The sequence below is a fragment of the Oryzias melastigma genome, linkage group LG15 (assembly GCF_002922805.2).
Source record: "Oryzias melastigma strain HK-1 linkage group LG15, ASM292280v2, whole genome shotgun sequence".
Lineage (NCBI taxonomy): Eukaryota > Metazoa > Chordata > Actinopteri > Beloniformes > Adrianichthyidae > Oryzias > Oryzias melastigma.
Window position 1 is genome coordinate 1,629,174 of NC_050526.1, and position 25,844 is coordinate 1,655,017.

The 25,844-nt window shown below is 40.3% G+C and overlaps 1 protein-coding gene and 1 long non-coding RNA gene across 4 annotated transcripts in view; both read left to right on the forward strand.

Annotated features, from left to right (window-relative positions):
* itsn1 (intersectin 1 (SH3 domain protein)) overlaps positions 1 to 25,844 on the forward strand; it is a 63,309-nt gene that overhangs the window by 2,361 nt on the left and 35,104 nt on the right. For all 3 annotated transcript variants that reach the window (XM_024261375.2, XM_024261376.2, XM_036215678.1), the window contains exons 2-17: positions 2,202 to 2,261; positions 7,039 to 7,131; positions 7,270 to 7,333; positions 8,406 to 8,566; positions 12,490 to 12,678; positions 13,575 to 13,653; positions 14,989 to 15,089; positions 16,693 to 16,756; positions 16,830 to 16,967; positions 17,059 to 17,153; positions 18,673 to 18,812; positions 20,399 to 20,521; positions 20,604 to 20,753; positions 22,698 to 22,838; positions 22,927 to 23,014; positions 23,966 to 24,105. In XM_024261375.2, coding sequence (XP_024117143.1) covers positions 2,234 to 2,261; positions 7,039 to 7,131; positions 7,270 to 7,333; positions 8,406 to 8,566; positions 12,490 to 12,678; positions 13,575 to 13,653; positions 14,989 to 15,089; positions 16,693 to 16,756; positions 16,830 to 16,967; positions 17,059 to 17,153; positions 18,673 to 18,812; positions 20,399 to 20,521; positions 20,604 to 20,753; positions 22,698 to 22,838; positions 22,927 to 23,014; positions 23,966 to 24,105 — 1,794 coding nt within the window. In that variant the 5' untranslated portion in view covers positions 2,202 to 2,233. The remainder of the gene's footprint in view (positions 1 to 2,201; positions 2,262 to 7,038; positions 7,132 to 7,269; positions 7,334 to 8,405; positions 8,567 to 12,489; positions 12,679 to 13,574; positions 13,654 to 14,988; positions 15,090 to 16,692; positions 16,757 to 16,829; positions 16,968 to 17,058; positions 17,154 to 18,672; positions 18,813 to 20,398; positions 20,522 to 20,603; positions 20,754 to 22,697; positions 22,839 to 22,926; positions 23,015 to 23,965; positions 24,106 to 25,844) is intronic.
* On the forward strand, positions 2,285 to 5,169 carry LOC118599758. The gene is made up of 2 exons (XR_004949252.1): positions 2,285 to 2,872; positions 5,071 to 5,169. It is a non-coding gene; the product is annotated as an uncharacterized LOC118599758 (long non-coding RNA).

Sequence of the window (25,844 nt, forward strand, 5' to 3'; positions counted from 1 at the left end):
TCCACACACACACACACACACTTTTTACTGATCCGAAAAATCATTCCAACTGAGACCATAAAGCCGTGACACAATACAAACCGTGAGTTTTGTGATCTGTTACACTCCTACTGTGCATCCAACCATGCTGACGAGGAGTTGATTGGAGATCCACCAGACGCCACTGGTTGGACAGGAAACAACAACAGAAATGTGTCATGCTTGTGGCCTGGAGTATAGCAACTATTCTGCTGTCTTTCCTGTCTGTCTTTAAAATAAACTCAGAATCAAGCTGGAGAGTCCAAGATACATAAAAACCTGAAATGGAGTAGATGCAAAAAGGCACGTCCTCGAGTCGCCTTATTTAACAAGTCTGTCTACTTTGAGGCTGGACTCCAAGTTTAATAAAATTCAACTCAAACAAAAACCTTTGGTGGCGTGTAGAACAAAACCATGGGGCGGATGTGGTACAGCAGCAGGGCGGGCGACTCCTGATCAGAAGATCGGGGGGTTCAATTCCTGCTTTACCCGGCCATGTGTCGAAGTGTCCTTTGGCAAGACACTGAATCCCAAATTGCCTCTGGTGGAAGGTGCTACTGTTTGGCAGCAGATCTGCCACCCGTGTGTGAATGGGTGAATGGGTCTGTGACTGTAAAGTGCTTTGGGCCTTTGAGGAAGGTAGAAAAGCGCTATAGAAGTATACACCATTAACCATATGATGGGAGACGGCTGCTGTTTCTCCTGGAAGTATAAAGTATGAAGTTTCAGTCTGTTTATCCAACAGCAGGTGGGGGAGTGGATGTGTATGAGAGAGGAAAACCTGAGTGGATGTGTTTTCTTTAGATGAGTGGGTTAGTCACGACTACGACGACTATTAAAATCATTGACTACTAATTTAATAGTCGACGCGCTGTTTTTATCTCAAAACTACAGTGCATGGTTTCTAATGCAGCATTTGCCATTATCTTTGACGCACATGCACAGTGGTACTAATCTGGTTCAGAAGTGATGTTGTAAGACTCAGGTACCATAACAACATGCCAACGGAGCTTGAACGTGGGAAACATGAGAAAGTAAAAGAAAAAAGTGTACAGTGCAATATCTGCAAGGCAGAACGTGTGTTCCACAGCAGCACTACGGTGATGAATGAACATCTGTCGAGGAAGCATGTTGTGACTGAGTCTGATGACAATGAAGAGGGATCATCGTCTAGGGAAGCTAAGCTAACATTATCAATCAATCAATCAAATTTATTTATAAAAAAGCGCTTCTCATACTTTGCGCAGCTCGAAGCGCTTTACATTAATTAGCGTAAAGTGTAATTGGCGCAAACAGAGAACAAACTTATGACTATTTACTCATATATAGCTGTAAATGTTAACATTAGTGATGACGATTTTATTTAGGGGTTTTAGGGGTGTTATACATGGATCATTAGCCACGGTTCGACACATAAACACCCACCGTCATTTAAATTACCTGTCCCTTCACACTGAATACAATCTGTACGTCAAATTCACAAACACGGTCTTTATTTTACCTTGGGTCAGAATTGTTGCTTGATGTTAACCTGAAGCTCTCGCTGCATGTGGGAGGAGCTTCCTTAAAAAACTTTTCTCGACCTCATCACGAAGGACCTGGATGTACTCACACAGCTTAAATGCAAACACCCCCCACGCTTGCATGTATTGTAAAAAAAAAAAGAAAAAGCATAGATCTGTTGGTAGTCAAAAATCTATGTAAATGAGGCAACCTGAACGCATTCTGCACAGGAGAGATGACTCAGAGGAGATTGATTGACAAGCTTGATGGCCAATCAGGACGCAGAACATAATGCACCGTTATAAATAAAAAAAAGAAGAAATAAAATTTTTAATTATTGTGAAATCATTTCCAATGGTCTTTTAATTAGGATTGTGCCATTTTTAGCCTAGATCAAAAAGCCTGTGCCATTTTTTTTTTTTTAGTCCATATTCTCTGAAACGCCGCTGAAGTTCATCAGAAATTCACCTCTGTTGGCCCTGAAGTAACACTCGGCTGACATCCCATCATCTCTTTGTTTATACTTTCACCCGCTACCTTACAGCTCCCCACAACCCCAGTTTAACCTGAAAATGTAGGGACAGTTCGAACTTAATACTAAACTGAAATGAATCAAAGTTTTGATTGTAAATGTCTGGGAAGATTATGTAAATGCTTGCATTGTTTTTCTGTCTTTTCAGGTGTCCTGTCGTGGCAAAAGACTGAGAACAGTATGGCGCAGTTCCCAACCACATTCACAGGTCTGTGCTTCGTGTATGTCATGTGTAAAAGCCTGTGCTTTAGTCTGTTAAAGTCTGTTAACACGGGTCTGTGTGGTTTTTTTTATGTTTGGATCGGTTCCTGAGTGTGTTTTTACATGTCTCTGCGTACATGTGGGTCTGTGCATGTGTGAGTGTAATTACGTGTGTTTCTGTTTATGTGTGTGTCCGTTCATATATGTGCTGTCATGCATGGCTGGTCTTGGGCTTAGGGCAGTGGTCCCCTCTGCGGCCCGGGCCGCAGACCCATTTGCCACCGGGCCGCAGAAGAATTTAGGGACGTTTTTTTTTTTTTTTTGAGTCAGAAATCTTTCATTTTGAAAATCAACCAGGTTTTCTCAATTATACTGAGCGCTAAAAGCAGTCCAGCGGCGTGTAACACGAGAAAAGTTGCATGTGTAAACCTTTCTCCGCGAATGGATGGGATTAGTGCAGCAACAGAAGAACAGACGGAAAACAGGTGATTCCCACACAACATACCTGTTTGCATAGATATCTGACTTTCCCGAACAAATCTAATCTTTAGAACGGTCATAGAAATGCTCAAACATGCTCGTCCATTCAGATACACATTTCAGAGTGCGCAGAGGCCGGTTCGGGGATGAGGATTTTATTTTATCTTTTTTTTGGCTCGGGAATGAGGAGAAAAGGAAGCAGTCACACGGCTCACGCAACTAAGCATGTGCAGGGGGAGGAATTAAATATTTTTTAGTTAAAATGTTGCACTTGAAGGTTTTGCTTTTCTGATGTTGGGGTAGAAACGATGTTGTTCAGTTGTTGTTGTGACGTTATGAGGACCCAGCTAATAAAGTTGTACATGATAACACAGTGGGGACCACTGGCTTAGGGCACCTAGGCCATAGCCTTGAGTGCCATCTTCTGGAGAGGGTACCAAATCTCAATAATTATTATTATGGCCTGCAGCAGTTCTGACTGCAAGGATTATATTGTTTGTGCAATTCTTTCTTACTACGCATTTCAGGAAAAAAATAACCTCCGCTACATATATTGGAATGTGGTTGGAGCAGTATTTTTAGGTTTTAAAAAAAGGCCTTTGATACTGTCAACCATGACATACTTCTGCATAAACTTAAAAAAATACAATTTTCTCAACAAGCTCTCAGCTGGTTTACATCATATTTGAAGTCTAGAATACAGACTGTAAAAATCAATGGCACCATATTGGCTCCTCTTGAATATAAAATGGGGATTCCACACGTTTCCATCCTGGGTCCACTGCTGTTCTGTCTTTGCATCGATGAACTCTCAAACATCTGCACAGAGGCTGAGTGTCAGCTGTACGCTGATGGCTGATGACGCTGTCATCTATGTCTCAGCAAAGACTCCAGAGAAGCCTGCAGAGCTGTTGAACAGGCAGATGATCAGTGTCTCTCAGTGGCTTGAAGATAACCATTTATCCTTAAATTGTTACAAACTGTTTCTATGTCCTTTTCAATGAAACTCACAGATAACTTTCAGATACAAATTAACTGTCAACCAATCCACAAAATTGATGAATTTAAATATCTGGTAGTGGTTTTAGATTCAAATTTAAATGATGACGCCCATATAAAGAAAAATAATAAAAACTGTTCGGACTAACATGAACTGTTTCCGTCTTTTTAAGATCTTGTCTATCAATTAATGGAGCTAAATTATATTTTCATGCAATGACCTTATCTATTTTTTTCTACTGTATTGTTGTCTGGAGCCAGGCCAATCAGTCAACAATGAAAGGTGTGGTTTCTCTTTTTAAACAAGCTTTAAAAGTGCTGGACCAAAAACCAATGAAATGGCACCACTGTAGGATTTTAGAAAAGAACAATTTCTTAAGTTTTGTAAATTTTATAAAGTATTCTTTTTTACATTAATTTTTAAATGTATGAATGGTCTTTCCCAAGAAATCATAAGCAACACAATTCAAAAATATCAAACCAGAGGAGTTACCACAAGAGGATCTGCTAATGGTGACTGCAGATTAGCCAAATGTAGAACATTTGGTCAAAACACAGTAAAAGGTCCACAGATCTGAAACATCATACCTGCCAAAGTAAAATCCCCCCAGATGTAAAACAATGTACTTGTAAAGTAAACCAATGGCTTAGGTCCAATCAAGCCTGTGAACATTATATCCATTGTTTTGCTAGTGTTTTGTTGTGACTGTTCTGGATTATATGTATTTTGCGTGTTGGTGTTTGCGTCTCTTGTTTGTTGCTTTTTTATTTATTCTCAGATACCTGATTTGCAAATTAGTTGTTAGCTAGATGGTCTGTGGATATAAAGGGAAATAAAGTATAAATAAAATAAATATTCAAAGCTTAACAAAATGTGTACACATCTACAGGGTTCATACGATTATGAAAAGCCTGGAAAGTTTTTGGAATTTAAAAATGCAATTTTTAAGTCCTTGAATAGTTTGTGAAAAACAACATCTTCTGTAAAGTTTTGGAAAAGTCATGAAATTTCAATATTTTTGATGCAAAACACATTCAAAAATAAAATAGTTTGACACGAGATTCTATTTTAAATCGTGGCAGGATTGAACCTTGCGCTATCGGTGATGAGAGTTTACGTTGCCGTAAAGCCGTCTTCATCAGTTCAGCGTGTGCTGCTGTCAACTCAATATCGGACATGAATCGTGAAATGCTACAAATTGCCGGGGAAATGTAGCTTTGACAACAAGTGGGTACTGAAAGACTGATTAGAAACGTGCAAAATGCAGACTTTGCTCCAAGTCCTTCGACATCAGCAGCATGGGAGAAGCGGAGCTGGAGAGCCACATGAAAGAGAGAAACGGCAACGGCTGCCGAACGCTGCAGAGGCCTGTCGATTAGAGAACTTTTTAAAACAGGTAATGATGCCAATACTATTAAAGATTATGACATTTGATCAAAAAAAAAAAAGAGGATCTTTGTTCTAATTTATTACATACTAAAAAAATAAAATGGGTGATCTTCTTTCTAATATTTTCAGAAGTTTTCATTTGAATATTTTTTAGAACTACAAAAACAAAGAACTACAAACAGGCTGGAGACTGACCTCATCTCCTTGTGAAAGCTAGAAGGGTGTGGACTTCAAACAAGCTCAGTCATGATTAACGACAGTAGTTACTCATACCGACTTGGATCGATCACTCTAACGGTTACTAAGTGGCGGCAGACGAACAGGATTGCTGCATTTTGGATTCAAGACGTCCGACGCGGAGCAGAACACAGCAATATGTAAACTATGCGAGGAGGCTACGGGCCGATGCTAACACGACCTTCTATCACTCAAGGAAAATCCACGATATTGAACATATGAGATTACAAAAAATAAGAGATAAACCAAGCTGTATAACAGCAAGGCAAGTTATGACCAGGCAGTCTTTCACATAAGGCTTGCCATATGAGCAAACATCTGACTAAAAAGTCACAGATTTCAGAAAGTTACATTTAATTTGTTTATTTTTATTGCTGAACTTTGGTGCAAAAAATTGTTTTTATAATCAGAAACTTAAAACTGTTGTGCACTTTAAAAATGTTTTTTATAAGATTTTTGTAAAAATTCAGTTTAAATACATATGATGTTTGGAACAAATGTGAAGGCTGCTGTATATCAGCTACATATGTTCTCATTTAATTTATTTTACTGCACTGTTTGTGACTATTCATTTATCTGTCACTTAAAATAGAAAAGTAATCAGACATTGTTTTTTTTTCAGAAAATAAGTGAGTATATACTTTATTGTGGTATATTTTGTTATGGTGATATAAAATAATTTACATTATGATATGTATATATTTTCCCCCCATATTGCCCAACATTACCTACCTGTCTCCCTGATCACTTCAGTTGTAGTTCTCCAGTCATCTGGGAGTACCTCCTGACCCAGAGCCTGTTTCTATTGCTTCTTCCCTGGGTTCCTCTAAATGTTAGAACTCAGTTTAAAGTTTTACTGCTTGTTTTTAAAGCTCTTCATGGTCTTGACCAGTTTACCCATCAAATCCTCTAAGTGTTGGCAGCCATTCCAGAGGTTTGAGGTCTGCTAACAGTATCTGCTTCATTGTGACCTCATCACAACAGGAACACTGGGGGGATCGTGGTTCACCCATTGCCGACCCTCAGATATTCCTGTAGAGCTGTGCAGAATTTCAGATCTTAATAGTTTTAATCTTCAACTAAAGATTTACGTTTTCAGTGCTAAATAGTTGGTACCATTTTATTTTTTTCCTGTTTTACTGATTGCTATCTGTTTTTAAATGTGTTTCACTGCCCTGTTTTATGTTGTTTTTGTTTAATTTTTTTTGGCTCCATTTTTTATTTTCTCTGTCTAGAGTGCATTGTAAAGTATAAATAATTATTAATCATTCATTCAAGTGCATTTGTCTGTGCTTTTTTGTGTGTTTTCATTTACATTTGTGTTTACTAACATTTATATTCTATTATGTGTGTCTATTTTTGTGTGTTTCTGCTCATGTTTGTGTGTTCACAATCTGTAATTGTGCATTTGTGTTCTTGTGTTAGGAAAATACATGAAAGAATCTGGATGCTGAGCTTTTATCAGATGATGGAGGAAAGTCATAGATGGAAGAAGAAATCTGAGTGTTAATCTAAAAATAAAGATGAAACAATCAAAGCGACATTGTTTAGAAACGACTGATTCCAGGCATGAAAGTGAAACATCTCTGTTTAAATTGTTTGGCAAGTTTTGTGTTGATGGTTGAGTTGAGCCTCAGGCTGTGTGTGAACAGGAATGTGCTGCTGTTTTTTGTGTTAGGACCAGATGTGTTCGCAATCTCCGTGGATGAGAGAGCCAAACATGACCAGCAGTTCCACAGCCTCTCCCCGTCTGCTGGGGGCTTCATCACAGGTGATGACCTGTTCCTTATCATCTTGTACAGGTGATCAGGGTAAAAAATGTCCTGATATTTTTTACCCTGATCACCTGTTCAAACAAGCACATTTGAATTTATCTTCAGTATTGTCTCCTTCTCTCTGTTTCTGTCAGGTGATCAAGCTAGGAACTTTTTCCTTCAGTCAGGGTTGTCACCCCCCATTCTGGCTCAGATATGGTAAGTTAAGCTCACAGAGAAAAGGAGCCTAATGGCTTCACTTTAAGACTCAGGTCATTGCTCAGGAGGAACTCAGTTTGTGTGCGCCTGCCTTAAAGCTGGATCATTGTCTGCAAAGAGGCAGACATTTTCTTAACCTGCTGCCAGAGAAAGGATTAACCTCCATTTTCTTTTTGAGAGCTTTAATTCATGACCTTCTTCACTCTCCAAGGAAAATAGTCCAGAAGATTTCAAGATCTGTTCTGCAAATTTCTGCTTCTGTCGCTCTGTCACAACCCACAGCATCACCTCCTTTTGGGGTCGCTCCTGAAGACTTTTTTAAGGACCTGTGCTGGTGTAGGTGTACTTTAGGACCCAGAGCAGAACTGTGAGCAACATCTCAGTTTTGGTTTGACAGAGAGTAATTAGAGTACATTAGAGTGCAGGGTACTTTTTCTTATGGTCATAAAAGTAAGCACCACTTGAAAAGTGCGGGAGGCACTCGCACTGAATCCAATCTGGTCCGGCCTCACCAGCACTTCATATCGTTGGCTTCAAATTTTGGCCGGACGCAGGAGCGAGCTGGAGCACTTTTTGTGAAGTTTGGGAAATTTAACGACCTACACTGGAAACCAAGCGAGCGAGTGTGAAGTATATCTGGTGCATTTTTCAAAATAAAACCTGTTATCTGCTGTATGTTTTAAATATTCCGCCATTTATGCTGACACGGGGTGACGAAGTGTGTGGTAGCGCGTCATATCGGTCATTTAACAGCATGGACGACGAGGAGCTGATCAAAGAGGGTTGTGAGGTCAGCAGCAGAGCCTGGGCTGCAGCAGGACTGCAGACATCTGTAGCCAATGTTAGTCACCTGTCGTGGCTAGAATGCTCTGGCAGCCGCACCAGAGCTGGACTGCATGCTGTGCGCCCCATCACACAGAGGCTGTCATGGCGGACAGGCAGGTTGGAGTCCCTAAAATTAGCGCTCTGGCAATTAAGTGTGGGAGAAGAAATATTTTTGCAGAGCAGGAGTCCTTAAACATTGCAGACATGATGATGACGGGGCAGACTCTCATTTTCTCTTGATCTGCAGGGCTCTGGCTGACATGAACAGTGACGGCCGCATGGACATCCACGAGTTCTCCATTGCTATGAAACTCATCAAAATGAAGCTCCAGGGTCACCCTCTGCCCTCAGCTCTTCCTCCTAGCATGAAACAGTCTCCGCTGCCTTTACCCCCTCAGACCGCCTTTGGTGAGTGCCCCTCCACCCCTAAAGCTGCATTCATATCCGATTTATGCATCAAATTCGCGTCGGCCACCTCTCTTTCACTGCGTGGCAAATTCTCTCCTCGCCAGCTGTCCAAAAATGTGTTCATAAACCTGATGCCCCAGCCACATGTGGATACCAGCTAATGTTTCTAGCCTGATCGCCACATGGAGCGGTGTCTGAGATCATTTAGAGCAGGAGTGTCAAACTCAATCACACAAGAGGCCAATATCCAAAACACACCTCAAGTCGCAGTACAAACATGATAAACGTTTATAAAACACTAAAACTAAATTTTCAAACTTTAAAACCTTAACTTTTAACATAATTAGGAAATATATATATTGCATTACCTGCAATAATGCTAGTGTGAAATTCTGTAAGCTGAATTTGGTCGCTGAAGATGCTAGTGCTGATGGCTGTAGTTGCTGAAGCTGATATCTAAAAATGCTGAAGTTGATAGCCAGTTAAAATGTTAGCTAAATGCCAAATTAGCCTAAAAAACAAAAAAAAAAACTAGTTTAGCCACAACGGCTAGCATGTAGCTGAAAAATTTGCTGAACTCCAAAATAGCTTAAAAAATCTTAGTACATGTCAAAATAGTCCAAAAAGCTAACAGAATGACAATTTTTAAAACTTTAAAACTAACTTTTTTCATAATTATGAATAATAAAAAGTCAGGAATATTATTTAGGAATAAATCAACTTAAACCTTAAATAACTTTCAATATTTTACTCTCCATAAAAATACATTTTGTCAAAATTATACAAGTTAGAAATGAGCTCAAGATAACATAATTACTAACAATAAAATAAAATGATCTGGCGGGCCGGATCTGGCCCCCGGGCCTTGACTTTGACATGTGATTCAGAGAGTTTTGCAGTACAGTGAGCTTTACTCCCGCTGCAAGAGCTGTGTCTGAATGATGACTTCTTCCCCTGTTTTTCCATCTCTCTCTGACCTGGTTTGAGCTTACTCTCCCGCATCAACCAGAGAAGGCAAAAATAAAGCAAGAATTAAATTATATGATCTTTTTTATTTTTGTCTAAATGAAAATAAGAAAATATAAAGTTCATGAGGCCCCGAGCAGGCCGCCTCCCCAATGCCTCCGTGCCTCCTTGGAACCTGTGTAGCGAGCGCGATCACTCCAGCTCCATGGGCGCTGCGACAGACTGTCCAGGGTTGACCCACCTTCACTCGACAGCAGCCAGAACGGGCTCTGGAAACCTCTACACCCCGAAAGAGATGCAGCAGTTTGAGGAAATGGATCGATGGACATTCAGGAGGATAACTATCCAATCAATCCACCATATCAGATGTGTATTCTACCCGCTGATCGAGTCACTGAAAACCTTTACATGCCCAAAGTTGAGTCCCTGATTGGTTGAGACGCTGCAGTGACCTCAAAGTTCAAATATTTGGACTAGCGGGCTCTGCTGCGCGAATCGCATTTGGTGTAGGGGTGTAACGGATCACAAAACTCACGGTTCAGATCGTGTCACGGTTTTAGGGTCACAGTTCAGATCTTTTTTTGGATCAGTTAAAAAAAAATAATAAAAAAAAAATAGCAAAAAACAACAAGATAAAAGCTAAATTAATTTTTGGAAACACTTAAACTCATATATTCAATAAGCATACAATATACTTCACTAGGGCTGGAAATCTCAGGGTACATCGCGATATGATGCGATTGACGATACATGGCTCATGATTCCGATGGATCTCAATATGGCAAATATTCCAAAAACCATAATATTATCTTGGTTATCTATGATATTTAACATTTTTTAACACAAAAATATGTTTTAATTTTCTGCAAAAACTTTTTTTGAACAATTTAAAACACAATATAACAATTCAATGCCCTCTCCAACATTACAATTAAATTAACAATTAATATGAACGGGTCTTTACAATAACATAAAAATAAACAAAGCTCCAGTTAAGAGCTAAAATGCAGAGCATATCAAATGTCCTTCTTACTTCAAAGAACAAAAACTGTGGAAATAAAAATTCATAACGCTGCATTTTAATTCATTTTACGCACGATGTCAGATAATTTATTATTATTTAGGTATAATATTAATGTTCAGGCTGTTATTCATTGTTTATTGTTCATTATATTACAGTGCCTCTACCCATATTCATTTCACCTCCTTTTAATGATATTTTCCTTCACTTTTCTTTGATAATCAACACTTCAGTCACGTGCTCCACGTGTGAACCGCGAGCACACTTACCTGTTGGATCAATAACACCGCTAGACGTCTCATTTACGGTCAGCGCCTCTCCACTAGAATTTCATGTTTTTTAGCGCGGTGTTTGGACAGGTTACAGCCGTTACCGCCCTTACAATCCATGTGTTTGTTACATTACAAACCGCGTGCGCTGTCTGCATCTACTTTAGAAAAACACAGACACAGCTCGGACCTTTTAGCTCGCAGCCGCTCTGCAGCCTGGGTGAGGAACCCCACCCCTCTGGCTGCGGAGAAGCAGCGTTGATCCGCGTCCTCCATAATGAAGTTCAGAAAAGTTTTTGACAGAAGCTCCTCCCGCACGCAGTGGGATATTTAGGTGAACAAACATTAAGACAACCATGAAACAGCTACTTCAGCGCTTGTCAAAGCAAAGGATTTTCATGAATTTGACGCAAATTTCATTGATGTGAATGGACAATTAATTTAAATTATGCCAGCACAAGGTGTGTGTGCACGGGGGGTCGGGGTAGGGGTGGTCCGCTGTACACAAGTGTCCCGAACCGTGGCTTCTGATCCGTACAGACCACGGATTATCCGTGATCCGTTACACCCCCAATTTGGTGTGAATGCAGCTGAAACAAAACTTCCCAACTGTACTGGTAATGGTGTTTTGTCAAGTTGTGTGTTGATAATTAGGAAGGCAGTGGAGTTTTTGACCGGGTTGTTCAACAGGATCTTAGGTGGTGAGAAGATGCCTGAGGAATGGAGGAGAAGTGTGATGGTGCCCATTTTTAAGAATAAGGGAGATGTGCAGAGTTGTGGTAACTACAGAGGAATAAAGCTGATGAGCCATACAATGAAGGTGTGGGAAAGAGTAGTGGAAGCCAGACTAAGAGCAGAAGTGAACATTTGTGAGCAGCAGTATGGTTTCATGCCAAGAAAGAGCACTACAGATGCAACATTTGCTTTGAGGATGTTGATAGAGAAGTACAGAGAAGGTCAGAGAGAGCTCCACTGTGTCTTTGTAGATCTGGAGAAAGCTTATGACAGAGTGCCCAGAGAGGAACTATGGTATTGTACGAGGAAGTCTGGAGTGACAGAGAAGTATGTCCGAGCAGTGCAGGACATGTATGAGGGCTGTAAGACAGTGGTGAGGTGTGCTGTAGGGGTGACAGAGGAGTTCAAGGTGGAGGTGGGATTACATCAGGGATCAGCTCTGAGCCCCTTCCTGTTTGCAATGGTGATGGACAGACTGACGGATGAGGTTAGACAGGAATCACCATGGACTATGATGTTTGCAGATGATATTGTGATTTGTAGTGAGAGCAGGGAACAGGTGGAGGTGGAGTTAGAGAGGTGGAGGTTTGCCCTGGAAAGGAGAGGAATGAAGGTTAGCCGCAGTAAGACAGAGTACATGTGTGTGAATGAGAGGAACCAGAGTGGAAGAGTGAGGTTACAGGGAGAAGAGATAAAGAAGGGGGAGGAGTTTAAGTATTTAGGGTCAACAGTTGGAATGGGTGGAGAAAATGTGAGAAGATTCATGTTTTTGTCTTAGTGCACTGCCGTGCTATTTCTGTATCGTCAATTCGAACTCAGGTCATCGTTGTAAATGAGAAACTAAACCAGATCTTCCAGATTAGATTTCTGATTATCACAGTAATCTTATTACTCCTGGTGTTGTTTTTATTAAAATGTTTTATATTTTACAGGGATGCCCCCAATGGCACCCATCCCAACTCCCATTCCAGCCCCTCAACCACCTCTCCCTTTACCTCCTCTTCCTTTGGGAGTATCCCCCCCTCTTGTCTCGACTGCGCCTCCACCACTTCCACAGCCCATTGCAAACGGCGCACCCCCCACAGCCATGATGCCCCCACTCTCAGGCTTTTCCCTCCCAGGTAAACTCGAAGTCCACACAGCCAAATCGTCAGGGGGGGGGGGCAAACATGTTCAAATATAGAGAAACTGTCTTTATTTCAGCAGAAGCTTTCGTCAGATAATTTTCCGGGCCCTGTGGGGAATTTTTAAAGTGATAAGTGTATCTAAAAATGTTTGTTTAGACTTTTTATATTAATCATCATTTAAGAAAGTGGGAAAATTTCAAGTTTCACCAGATATTATTCACAATCTAAGTTTAAAACGGCTGATAAGAAAACTAATGACTCAGCATTCTAGTAGTACTTGAACGCGTCACTCACAGATGAATCAGTGAGATGTGAAGAGTCTCACGATGGAATTCATGTGTAACTGAGGTTTTGTGTGTGCTTAAGAGGTGATTTGTGCATATTTTTGAAATATTTTTGTGTGTAATTAGTTTCAAGCCATTTTCGTTTTAATGTGTGCATGTGTAAATTGTATTTTGTATTTTTTTTTAATTTTGTGATTTTTTTTTTTTTACTTAGGCACAAAACCTATTGTATGAGTTACAAATTATGTTACAAGCACGCACAAATCCTAAATCACACACATCAAGAATATACATGCACAAATCCTTATTTAAGCACCAATCTAGAATTATGCACTCACAAATCTGAGTGAGTCTATATTCTCTCCATACCGACCACTTTCATATATTTTGGAGTTGCCCAGTCTTTCAAGGTTATTGGTCAGAAATGTAAGAGTTTTTTAATGAGCATTCTGCAGTCAGACCAGTGTACTGGACAGAAAATGGAAGATATTTTTAACATTTGTTTGATAATTTTTGTCACTTTGGATTTTAACACTTATGCTTCATTATGAATTATTGTTTTAAGTTTTGAAATTCACCTAAGCTAACCTTCACTTTGAATTGTAGCTCCTGCTGCCAACAAAACAACCTCATTTAACCGCTCCAGCGCCAAGCTGCAGAAAGGCTCATCGCTGGACACTGCTGGGTAGGTCATGTCGGCAGGAAAGATGCGTATCGTTTCTGTCTGAATCTTACTCTTATTGGCCTTCTAAAGCTGCATTCACACTATGGGTGTAATGATTCATTACATAACTGATTAATCAATTTATTGATTTATATTCCTGCGATTTAGCCAGATCGATCTGTCTGAGGCAAGTTGTTAATAGAACAAAAAAAAAATTAGGGTCTAAAAGTCGCGTCGACAATTAAAATCGTCGACAACTAATTTAATAGTTGACTCGCCATTTTTTGTTAGTTTTTTCCTTGTTTTTATCTCAAAACTACAGTGCACGTTTTCTATTGCCGGGTCTGCCGTTGTCTTTGACACACATGAACAGTAGTGCTAATCCAGTCAGTAGTGATGTCACAGGAAGTTCTGCTAAGGCTAAGGTACCATGACAACATGCTAACACAGCTTGAAAATGTGGAAAAAATAAAAAAAGAAAAGAAAAAGTGTCAAATGCAATATTGGTAATGCAGAACTTGTTTCATGGCAGCACTACGGTGATGCATGAACATCTGAAGAGGAAGCACGTTGTGACTCAGGCTGGGATTCTCAGGGTTACTCACAATACGATGCGATTCACGATACATCACTCACAAAAACGATAGTATCTTGGTATAGCAAACATTGCAATAATCATCATATTACAGTGGTAATCTGAGATGTTTAACTGTTTTGGAGGTAGATAGGGGATTGACTGTCGTGAGCATCAATGTGTCTGACAGCCATTTGAATTATTTAATTTTTGTTCTGTTGTTTACAACAATTTTGCACTAAATAAAGGGACTTTCACACAATTTTCGGGAGCAGATCGTGAGTATTCGAGCACCTGGATACTCGTTACAGCCCTAATATATATATCACAATGTTTTAATTGGTAAGTGTTAGATGACAATTTGGATCAAAAACAGGCCAGAGAGAAAATATTTCCTTCATTTATATTTTTACATTTACAAAGTGTTAACTCAAATTTGTTAGAAGTTTAAGTTGCATGCACTAAACACATCAAGAATAAGATAAGCAGAATTGTAGAGCCTTTTATTTCAACAGTATTACTCCAAGAAAACTAAGATGCTGCTATACATCCAAAAGAAACAAACATTGTTTCTGCACCTTAAATAAACGTAGACCATGGTCCAGGTGAATGCTCCTAAAAAACAAAAAGATGTTTTGGTCAAATACCCCCTAATTGTTTGAAAGACTTCTCTAAAAGTTGTATTTATTGATGTTTTATTTGAGTGTTATTTTAGAAACCTAGGATGTAGCTGGTGTCTGGTAACCTTCTCTTCTTTTGTTACTCCTCCTGTTCTGCTCCAGCCCTCAGCCCCCCTCCGACTGGGCCGTTCCTCAGTCCTCTCGGCTAAAGTACAGGCAGCTTTTTAACTCTCACGACAAGATGATGAGTGGACACCTTACAGGTAGGCATGTGCTTTTCCCTCCTGATGTTTTAGAGGCTGCATGTCTGAAGCTGATGTTTCTGAAGTTGACTCTTGTCTACAGATGATGTCTCATATGCTACCTTGTCTAAAGCTGCCATGTTTAAGCGTACTTATCTTGAGCTGAAGACTATGATGTAGGGATGTCCCAATCAGGTTTTTTAGGGCCCAATACGATCATGAGTCAGTTCAGTGACTTTAGCTTTAATATCCTCAGAACTAAAGAACATCTTTAACCAAATCTGATTCATATCTTCATTTAAAATTCTTAAAAATTAATGATGACTTTGTTGTAGCATAAATACGAGTTTTCATGTGTAGCTGATATCATTAGCACCATTTATTATTTTTTTTGTGGTTTTTGTTTTTAAGATTATGTGAATCATTAATGTTTACGGAAAGTAAGTAAGAATTCTTTCAGAGGACAATCAATATGAACTCTATTGTGACTTAAAAACTTGATTCTCAATTACGGCTGCCATGATTAGTCAATTAATCAATGACTAATTTACTATTAAAATAGTCGACGACTAATTTAATAGTTGATTAGTCGTTACTTTATATTATATGGGGTCAGAGTGTAGTAAAGTTGAACAAAGTTGTGAGCGTTCAGCACCCAAAAATACACTTTTGTTATATTTGAGTTACTGAGACCAAAACGTGATCTTTAGTGAAAAATAGTTACATGTTTCAGATGCCGACCTCATTAGATTTACAGTAATGTTTTTTTTAATACCAAAAGCTAATGAAGGGTAGAGGCTGTATGATTTATTAAAAGCTTAAAAAACTATCATCTTCATTGTCCTTATTTTTAATTAGTTTAAAATTAATGATGGTTAAGATGTGTGCTTTACATCCACTGTACATGACCCGATTTGTCAACTAATTGGAAAAAATAATTGGTGATTAGTCGACTAATAAAATAAGGGTTTGTTGCAGCTCTATCAACAATGTGTTGGTAGGATTTCTGGATTAATATGAAATTGTATTCTGATGATAATCAATGAGTATTACATATCGGTTACATGATGTGTGATTGATGTTTCGTTTTTACTGAAATCATGAAAGAATATATTTAGATTGATCAATAAGAACGGATTACAAAAACTTTGCAAAACTGTAAAATGAAGTAACTAAGTAAGGGTGGGATTATATAAATTTCCTTCTTCCCAATACTTTTCAAGCAATCAGTCAAACACTACTTGACTTAAGCTAATAATTGCAATATTTAATGAATCAAATGCGAGATAAGTGTATCTTTGTTTTTGTTTGTTTTTCTCTAATCAATTAACTTCATTATTTCTGTAATCATTTTGAAAAATTTGTATTTTTTTGTCCTGTATTGCCCACAATCTATGCTTAAATAAACTAGATCAATCAATCAATCAATCAATTAATCAATCAATCTGTTCAGGGAGCATGGAAAATCAGTCAGGTTGCCCGTTTTCTGTGCACTGACCGCCCTCATGTACCCATAACGGCAGTTGTGACAGCACTAACTTCCTGAGGGAACAGCGTTCTCGATTAACTATTGTCGATTGCGACGTGTCTGAAGCTGACCTATCTCCGTCTGTGTGTGCTTTAGGCCCACAGGCTCGTACCATCCTGATGCAGTCCAGTCTTCCTCAGAGTCAACTGGCCACCATATGGTCAGTGCCCAGAATTTAAAGCCGTTATTTGGAAAAGTGAAGAAATGTTGAAGCTGTGTTTGTTTCTCTGAAGGAGCCTGTCAGACATTGATCAAGACGGAAAACTGACGGCTGAGGAGTTCATCTTGGCCATGCACCTCATAGATATGGCCATGTCAGGCTTACCGCTGCCACCTGTGCTTCCGCCTGAATACCTCCCCCCAACATTCAGGTACAGACTCTGTCAATAACTTAAGATGCCCAGTTGTTTAAAGCGCAGCCAGTGGTCAGTGGAGGGCTGATGTTGTATGTGTGTGTTCAAGGCGGGTGCGAAGCGACAGCGTTCAGTCAGACCAAAAAAGCATCCAGGAGGAGGTGGAGGACGAAGCAGAGAGTAGCCAGGACAAGAAACTACCTGGTGAGATCCTCATCTTAAAGTTGGCTTTACCTCACATCCAGGTTTCTGTAACCAGATTAAAGAAAATCTGGTTTTCTGAGGCAGATTCTTTAGAGAAACAATCCTTGGTCAAAAGTATGTTATTCTGACAAGTATGCATGTTACCTTCAATAGCTACTATTTGAAAGAAGAGATCATTTGTGAGATGCTGGAAGAAATCTGTAGTCCAGCACTGGTTTCCTCTGATGGTCCTCTTGTTTCAGCAGGTGTGAGAGCTCACCTGAACTCTGGTTTGGACCAAACTAGAGTATTATTGAAAATAAGAGTCTCTGTTCTCCTCCAGATGAACTCCGGTGCAGATCACTTCAGTGTGAGTGCAGACAGAATTTACACAGACCAAAGAGAGGAGGAAAACTGGTTCCGGGTCGACTCCAACTCCACTCTGCAGTTAGCACCACCTTAAAGATCTTAAAAGATAATTTAATGCAAAACTTTCTGAAAAAAGAGAACTCACCATGGTGCCGAAAAAAATCCAAGCGACGAGCAACAACAAAGACATCAAAATAGTGTTTAACTCTTGTTCTCTCTTATAGGGTCCAGATGACCCCACCCTTACATTGATATGTGATCCCTCCCATGACAAAGGTGGACAGGATTTCATGTCTGCCACGGACACCAGTGAAGATTAAAAAATCCTTGAAAAAAAAAAGTTCAGCGTGCTGTCTTGTGGGGTCCAGATGACCCCACTCTTAATGTAAACATGCTTGAAAAAGCCCAGGGCTGACTCCTCTGGGGTTGTTTCACCCATAGCTGCATAGAACGTAGAGTTATGGAACAGCCACAACTTTGGCCCGTAGGCCCTACTTTGGGCACCCATGATCTAGAAACTGGGCTGGGCTCCACATGATAGTGACCCCAAGCACACCTCCAAGATGAACACTGCCTTGCTGAAGAGACTGAGAGTAAAGGTGATGGATTGGCCAAGGATGTCTCCAGATCTAAACCCAAACGAACATCTTTGGGGTGTCCTAAAACAGAAGGTGGAGGAGCTTCAGTCTCCAACCAGCTCTGGGATGTCATCATGGAGGAGTGGAATTGGTCTCCAGTGGCAACTTGTGAAGTTCTGGTGAACTCCATACCAAGGAGACTTAAGGGCAGTGCTGGAAAATAATGATGGACACACAAAATATTGACATTAAGGATTTTCACCTATAGAGTCACTTATACTCACTTTTGTTTCCAGAGGTTTAGATATTAATGTCTTTATAATGAGTAATTTTGAAGGAAAAATAAATTGACACTGCTATAATAGATGGATATTGGCTACTTTTCATTTTGTTCAAAAATAATTTAGACAGATATAAATAAATAGAAATAAACATAAATATCTGTAGAAATGTAAGGGGTGTAAAGAAAGATGGAGTTGTACTTTATTTTTAAGTAAACATTTGTACTTTCTCGAGCAAAAACATTTTTGAACGGAACGGCATGAAGCAGGGGTCTGAGTATTGATCACATTTTAATCCCTGTCTCACTGTAGTGACCTTTGAGGATAAGAAGAGGGAGAACTTTGAGCGAGGAAACCTGGAGCTGGAGAAGAGACGTCAGGCTCTGCAGGAGCAGCAGAGGAAGGAACAGGAGAGGCTGGCTGCGCTGGAGAGAGAAGAGCAGGAGAGGAAGGTAGATTGTAGTTTCTTTGCTTCCGTTCTGTTAGAGCAAATCATGCTTACTGTAATTGGCAGAGGTGGGACGCACTTTGTTATTTACATGAGTGCTTTTACTGTTTGACCTTAATTTTAATGAAATGCATAAAAGTTCCATTTGATCTTACTAGTAATGAACAAGTGGAACCACCATTTTCATTAGTTTGATATTTATTACCACAAAAATTTAGATAATAATAAAGAAAGCCTCAAATAATCAAAACTGACCATGTCAATAGTGGGTATTTCTACCATTTGCTTCAATGACAGCTCAACAACAACGTCTCATGCGCCTCACTATCTTCATGATGTTCTGAGGAGTCCCACTCTTCCATAAGTGTTACATACAGTTCTGCAGGTCACTTGGGATGGGGTCTGATCATTCAGTTTCTGCTTCAACTGGTCCCAGACGTGTTCAGGTTGGCTGGACATTGCTATATGTACCACAAGCACTCCCACTTCCTGAAGTCCAGCTGTGACAATTCTGGCACCATGTGGTGGAGCATTATCATCTATAAACAGAAAGTTGGGAATGTGTTGGTGGAATTGGAGGATGATGATGGTTTTATGATGTCTCTGAGGTAAAAATGTGCAGTGACTGGACCATCTACAACCAAATTGGTTTTACACTGACTGCTGATGCCTGTCCAGTTTGTTGCACCTTCTCCAACAAAGCGAACCCTTGGGAACAAATTGATCTCTGCGTAGCGCTCAACTCTCTTTCTCCTTGAGCAAGGAGACCCAACATGTGGCTATGTGGTCTTAGTGTCGGTAGAGTCACATGCAATGGTCATCAAAGCAGTGTAGTCAGTTGTGAATGGTTTTTCTGCAAACCCTAGTACCCTCACTGTCACTAACGGGGCTCCACTCCTCAGTCAGTCACAAACTCCAGTAGTTATGATGCAAGTCTGACACTTTGAGACAGACCCGAGTTCACCATTAATGTGCTCCATTGAGGACATTAATGACTTGATATGCCACAACTTAATTCACTAGTCTCTGTTCACCTCCAGATGAACTCTGGTGCAGATCACTTCAGTGCAAATCTTTGTCCAAAAGTCCCAAGTCAAGACCGTTGCTGCTATAAGTCCAGCCAGCTTGTCTTCCAGTTCTGACTGGCTCCCATCAAAAATCACCAGATGTTCCACGGCTTCATCAGCCGAAACTAAACGTTACACGGAAAAGATTAGCGGAAGTGACCGCGGGGTTATGGGGTCTTGTTATCGTTCGTTTACCTTTTATGCAGATGAAGGAAGTGCAGAGGTCCAAAAAAATTACCAAAATGAGAGCTAATAAGCATATATATATTTAGATGCAAACATTTACTCACCATGTGGAATGCAGATGCACACATGCAAAGAGCAAAACAGAACGGTCTAGTTACAAGTTACTGTTGTTCAAGACCACAACAAGTTGCAAGTCTTTTCACAAGTCTAAAGTCATAAAATTCATGGTTCCAGTCTGATTTGAGTCCAAGTCAAGTGACTCCATTCCACACCTCTGGTAACTGGTGCAGCAGTCAGAGGAAAGATGACAAATAAAGGTTCTGAATTTGTTTTTTAGGAGCGTGAGCGTCTGGAGCAAGAAAGAAAGCGGCAGATGGAACTGGAAAAACAGCTGGAGAAACAGAGGGAGCTGGAGAGGCAAAGAGAAGAGGAGAGACGCAAGGAGCTGGAGAGAAGAGAGGTACCATGTTGGGCAGCTTTGCATGCCAGAGAAAAGCTTCCTGTTGCAGGTTTTAAAGTGAAACATTTTCTGTGTGCTCCAGGCTGCCAAACGTGAGCTGGAGCGCCAGCGGCAGTTGGAGTGGGAGCGCCAGCGCCGGCAGGAGCTCCTGACTCAAAGAAACCGGGAGCAGGAGAGCATCGTGCTGCTCAAGGCCCGCAAGAAGACCCTGGAGTTTGAGCTGGAGGCTCTGGTACGTGCTGTCACAAAAACCTCCTGCGCCAGAAACATTCGATCTCCTCTTTCCAGTTGACAGGAAACCTGCTCCTAAAGCTCTCCAGAATTTCACCCCGGTCTCACACCACAACCGTTTCAGCTCTGGTGTGGACACCAGTCTTGAAAAGTGTGTGAGGCACTCAGACTGCAGTCACATCCAACCTCTGCGGTCTGGTCTCTGCGGTCTGGTCTCCGCGGTAACGCCTCCGCGGTCTGGTCTCCGCGGTCTGGTCTCCGCGGTCTGGTCTCCGCGGTCTGGTCTCCGCGGTCTGGTCTCCGCGGTAACGCCTCCGCAGTAAGGCCTCCGCGGTCTGGCCTCTGCGATGCTCCAAATCCATTTCGTTGGGTTCAAATGTTTGCCGTACGCCAGAGCTGAATTGGAACACTTTTTGTGAAGTTGAGTCTATTAACGACCTAAACAGGAAATCATTTCAGTGAATGTAAAGTGCATCCAGTACATTTTTCAAAATAAAATCTATTTTTTGCTTTACTCACTGTTTTCACCGTGTTGTAAACATTATGTGATTGTGACAACCAACCCCAGTCTCCACTACTTGTTACACAATATGTGAAGTATGAAACGTGTCCGAAATTGATGTGGAAATTTCCCAGGAGGGGAGCAGAAATGAAGCGCACGAAAATATTCTAATAATTGCGGAGGATGATTATCATTTGGAGCAGGTGTTTTTTTCTTTTTTTACAAGGCATGATCAGAAGTGTTTTTGATGAGTATGGATCGTTCTCTGTATTCACGGATATCTCTGGTTACTATACTACCTATATAATCGCGTAAAACTACGTGAGTTTGAAATTTCTCGAGGTCGGTAGAGAAGCCTGTGGCTGCCGCCTCTGTGAGTCATCTAGACCGCTCCAGCATCCGCATCGGAGCTGCAACAATTGCAGTGGGAGCCCGGGGTCAGACAGCCTGAACCTTAACCCCTGGTCTACACCAGACACGGAAACGCTGTGAAGCGATGCGGAACGGAGGCCACTTCTATTTGCCCCTCCCACACCTGTGGTGTAGTTCACATTAGACAGGAAGCACTGCGGTCCTCCACGGCCGGCTTGCTGCATGCAGCAATCGTCTCAATGTCTGGTCTAGTTTTTGCGCGAACCACGAGCGATCCGCGTCAATCCTGGCAGGAAGTTATGCCAAGACACACGAGAAAATCTGTTCAATTTTCAAAATATAACCTATTTTTCACAATAAAATAACATGATTAATAAATGCAATCATATTTTTGTGCCTATTCGACTAAAAACACACAAAAAACAAACAAGCACACATTCACACACAGATCAACGTAGTGGGCCGACTACAGAGCGGGGGTGTATGGTTTTTGGTGTCTGATAATGGCAAAAAAAAACACTTTAAAAAACCACAGCTGACCAGCAGTGTGGAGCGGCGCGTAAAAATGTGTCTGGTGTGAACTGGAGATTAGCGAATACCGCATGCACGGCGCCTGCACACCGCTTCGCAGTGCTTCCGTGTCCGGTGTCAACTAGGTTGGAGACCAAGAACCTCCCTCTCTTTATGTATATATGAATAGCAAGATAGGTCTGATTTCAGGTCAAACTTAATGACAGACAGGAAATGAATGATGATTCCCATGAAGGATGTAAATAAAGCTGCAAATAGAACAACTGCAGACTTTAGTATAAACTCATTGTTATTTTTGAATAGTTTTATTTATGTTATCCTGATGATGAGTCCAAATAGTCGTTTTTTTTTTTTAAATCATTTATAGGAAATATTCAAATGTATCTTATATGAATTCAAGCTAATTTAAGCATAAAAGTGAAAGAGTGGATATGCGTATTGCTTTCACCTGAAGAGTTTAGCAGTCGCTGGTGAGTTGGTGTCTTCTGTCAGCAGCTGAATTTCTTGTACTTAAACTGTTTTTGTCACCTCACTCTCCAGAATGATAAGAAGAACCAGTTAGAGGGAAAATTGAGAGACGTCCGTTTTCGTCTGTCCAATCAGAGGAAAGAAGTGGAGCAGACTAACCTGACCAGAGAAACGCGCATTGCTGAGATCACACAGCTGCAGCAGCAGTTAGAGGTTTGAGAAGCAAACTACTCCTTTGTCCTCTTAACTTTTCCTTGGTATACTGGTCAAAGTCTACAAAGGTGTGTTTCCTGGTCTGCAGGAGTCCCAGCAGTGGCTGGGGAGGCTGATTCCAGACAAGCAGAGTCTGAACGATCAGCTGAAGCAGGTTCAGCAGAGCAGTTTACACCGTGAGTTTCTCCTTCATTACACTGGAGCATTTCTAGGTTTCAGATCAGGGGTGTCAAACTCAATCGCACAAGGGGCCAAAATCACACACACTTTTGGTCGCGGGGAAAACATTTATTTAACACTAAGACTACATTTTAAAATTTTAAAACCAAAACTTTTTAACGTTATGAATTTGGCTGCTAAAAATACTAGTGCTGATAGCTGAAGATGCTGAAGTTAATAGCTGAAAACACAGAAGCTGTTAAAATTTGGCTCAATGTTAAATTATTCTAAAAAACAAAAAATAAACTTAGGTTAGCCAAAACAGCTAGCATGCAGCTGTAAAAAATAGCCTAAATAACTGAAAAAAATTAGCCAAAACAGCTAGCATGTAGCCAAAATATTGGCTAAACCCCAAAATAGCCTAAAAAAAAGGAAAAAGCTTAAATTAGCCAAAACAGCTAGCATGTAGCTGAAAAATTTGCTAAACTTCAAAACAGCCTACAAAAATCTTAGTAAATGCCAAAACAGGCCAGAAAGCTAGCAGAATGACAGTTTTTAAAACTTTAAAAAAGAAATATGAATAATAAAAAGGCAGGAATATTATTCCAGAATAAATCAATGTAAACATTAAATAACTTTTAATATTTTATTTTCCATGAAAATATATATTTTGTCAAAATTATACAAGTTAGAAATGAGCTCAAGATAACATCGGGCCATTAATAACAACAAAATAATAGGATCTGGAGGGCCGGATCCGGCCCCCGGGCCTTGACTTTGACACGTGTTTTAGATGATACTTTCAATTAGTGCTATCATGCGATTAGTTGTTTTCGTTTGATTAATTAATTGTGACCTGTAATGAATTAATCAATCAATCAATCTGTTTTTAATCACAATTACCTGCACCTGGATTGATTCTTCAGACCCCCCCTCTCTGAGTATGTCTGTTTTTGTTTGTCTTGAAGGAGACAGCATGTCATCCCTGCAGAAGGCTCTGGACCTGAAAGAGATCAGCAGAAAGCAGTTGCGAGAGCAGCTGGACCTAGTGGAGAGAGAAACCAGAGCCAAGCTGTTAGAGATTGATGCTTTCAACACGCAGCTGAAGGTAATGAGTCTTACCAGCAAACAGCTTCATTCTGTGAGCAGAGGAACTGATTCAGAAAGCTCCCAGACTTTCTGATCAGGTCCTTCACCGCTCAGGCAGCTGCTTCTTAACTTTATAAAACAGTTTCCTCTTTGTGATGTCTGAAAAATGTGGATCTTTACAGATTTCTTTTAGGCTTTGACCGTGCTCCCTCCACCTTACGCTTCACCTCTTCTTCCTGGGTTAGGGTTCTTCATGCTGACTCCGCTATTGCTTCTCCCTTCTTCTTTTTTGCTCTCCTTTTTCTGTTGTCCTGATTGTACTTTTCTCATTTAAACTTTCTCCTTGTGATTAATCCACAAAATAAAACGATCCCTCTATTTTCTGCTCCTTTCATTTATCTCCCACACTGGCCTTTTGCCCCATGCCAGTCTCTGTGTGAGTTCTATGCCAACCACTGTGCCAGGATAGAAGTGCTGCAACAACGACTGCAGGAGGAGGAGAGTGGGAGACAGGTAGAGAACACTGCCACGGCTGGATGGGGGTGGTACTGCATCTGGGGCTGGACTTCCTGCAGAAACAGCTGACAGTAGTTTTTATTTTTATTATGAGTCCAAATCACTGTCCTCCACCACCCATCGAGCTTGAGAGTTTACGTTTTTTACTGGAGTTAAAGACCCACTCCAATAAAATTTGTGTTTTTGTTCTTGTTTAATTTTCTCATAAGCCTACCTGCTCCGCTCCAATTGTGATGCATCCACTTGCAGACAAAGAGATGTAATGATGTTTTGGTTTTCCTCGTCTGAGCTGGAATCTGGATCATCACTGTACACTGGATAGTTCCAATATTGCTTACCATTCTGATGTTGGGTTGGAGTTGTGAGGAGGTGTAAGCTAGCAGAAAAAAGTGTCAATAAAGGGATGATGGGATATCAACGTAGTTACTTTCATGTCATCAGTCCAGCCCACAACTCAGAGGCGAACTTCAGATGAGCTCCTTCTATGAAGTGATTTTTGTGCCACCACATTGCAAGCAAAAGTTACAGATTTGAGATCAAAATGTTCTAAATTGAAAACCAAATGTAAAGTGTTGAGAATCAAACTTCCTAATTTGCAAATGAAAATACATATTTGCTTTCAAAAAAATTTTCTGCTTTCAAAAAATATTTTTGAAAATGAAACAGAAAAAATATTTTGATACAGAACCCTGTTGTATTTGTGTTGCTTTGTTGCTCCTTCTGAGTTCTGTTCAAAAAGAAACGGGCCAGAATGGTTGAGGACTTTAGAATTCCGACCAAACAGCACCAATAAAGAGTCCAAAGTCCCCCTTGGTCCTCAAGCACGGCAATGCGAGGCAGAGACACCTGATTGGATAGAATTTAAACCAATCAGCAGCTCAAATGTAACGCTGAGAGAACATTTTGAACGTAAAGTCAAAAGTTGGCAAAATCGAGATGAGACACTACGCATCTGAAAACTTTTGTGCTGCAAATGCAAAAATGTTTCTTGAAAGCAAAAATAAAAGTTTGCAAACTCAGAAATATTTTTTGAAAGCAAAAAAAAAAGATTTTGAAAGCAAATATTTTGTATTTTCATTTTCAAATGAATAATTTTTATTCTGAGGACTTTACATTTTGCTTGCAATGTGGTGGCACAAAAATCATTTCATATCCTTCCACTCTGCAGAAAATGTGTCTTAAAAAACGACACAGGTTTACTGATTTTTGCTTAAAAACAACAATCATAATTAAAAGACCACA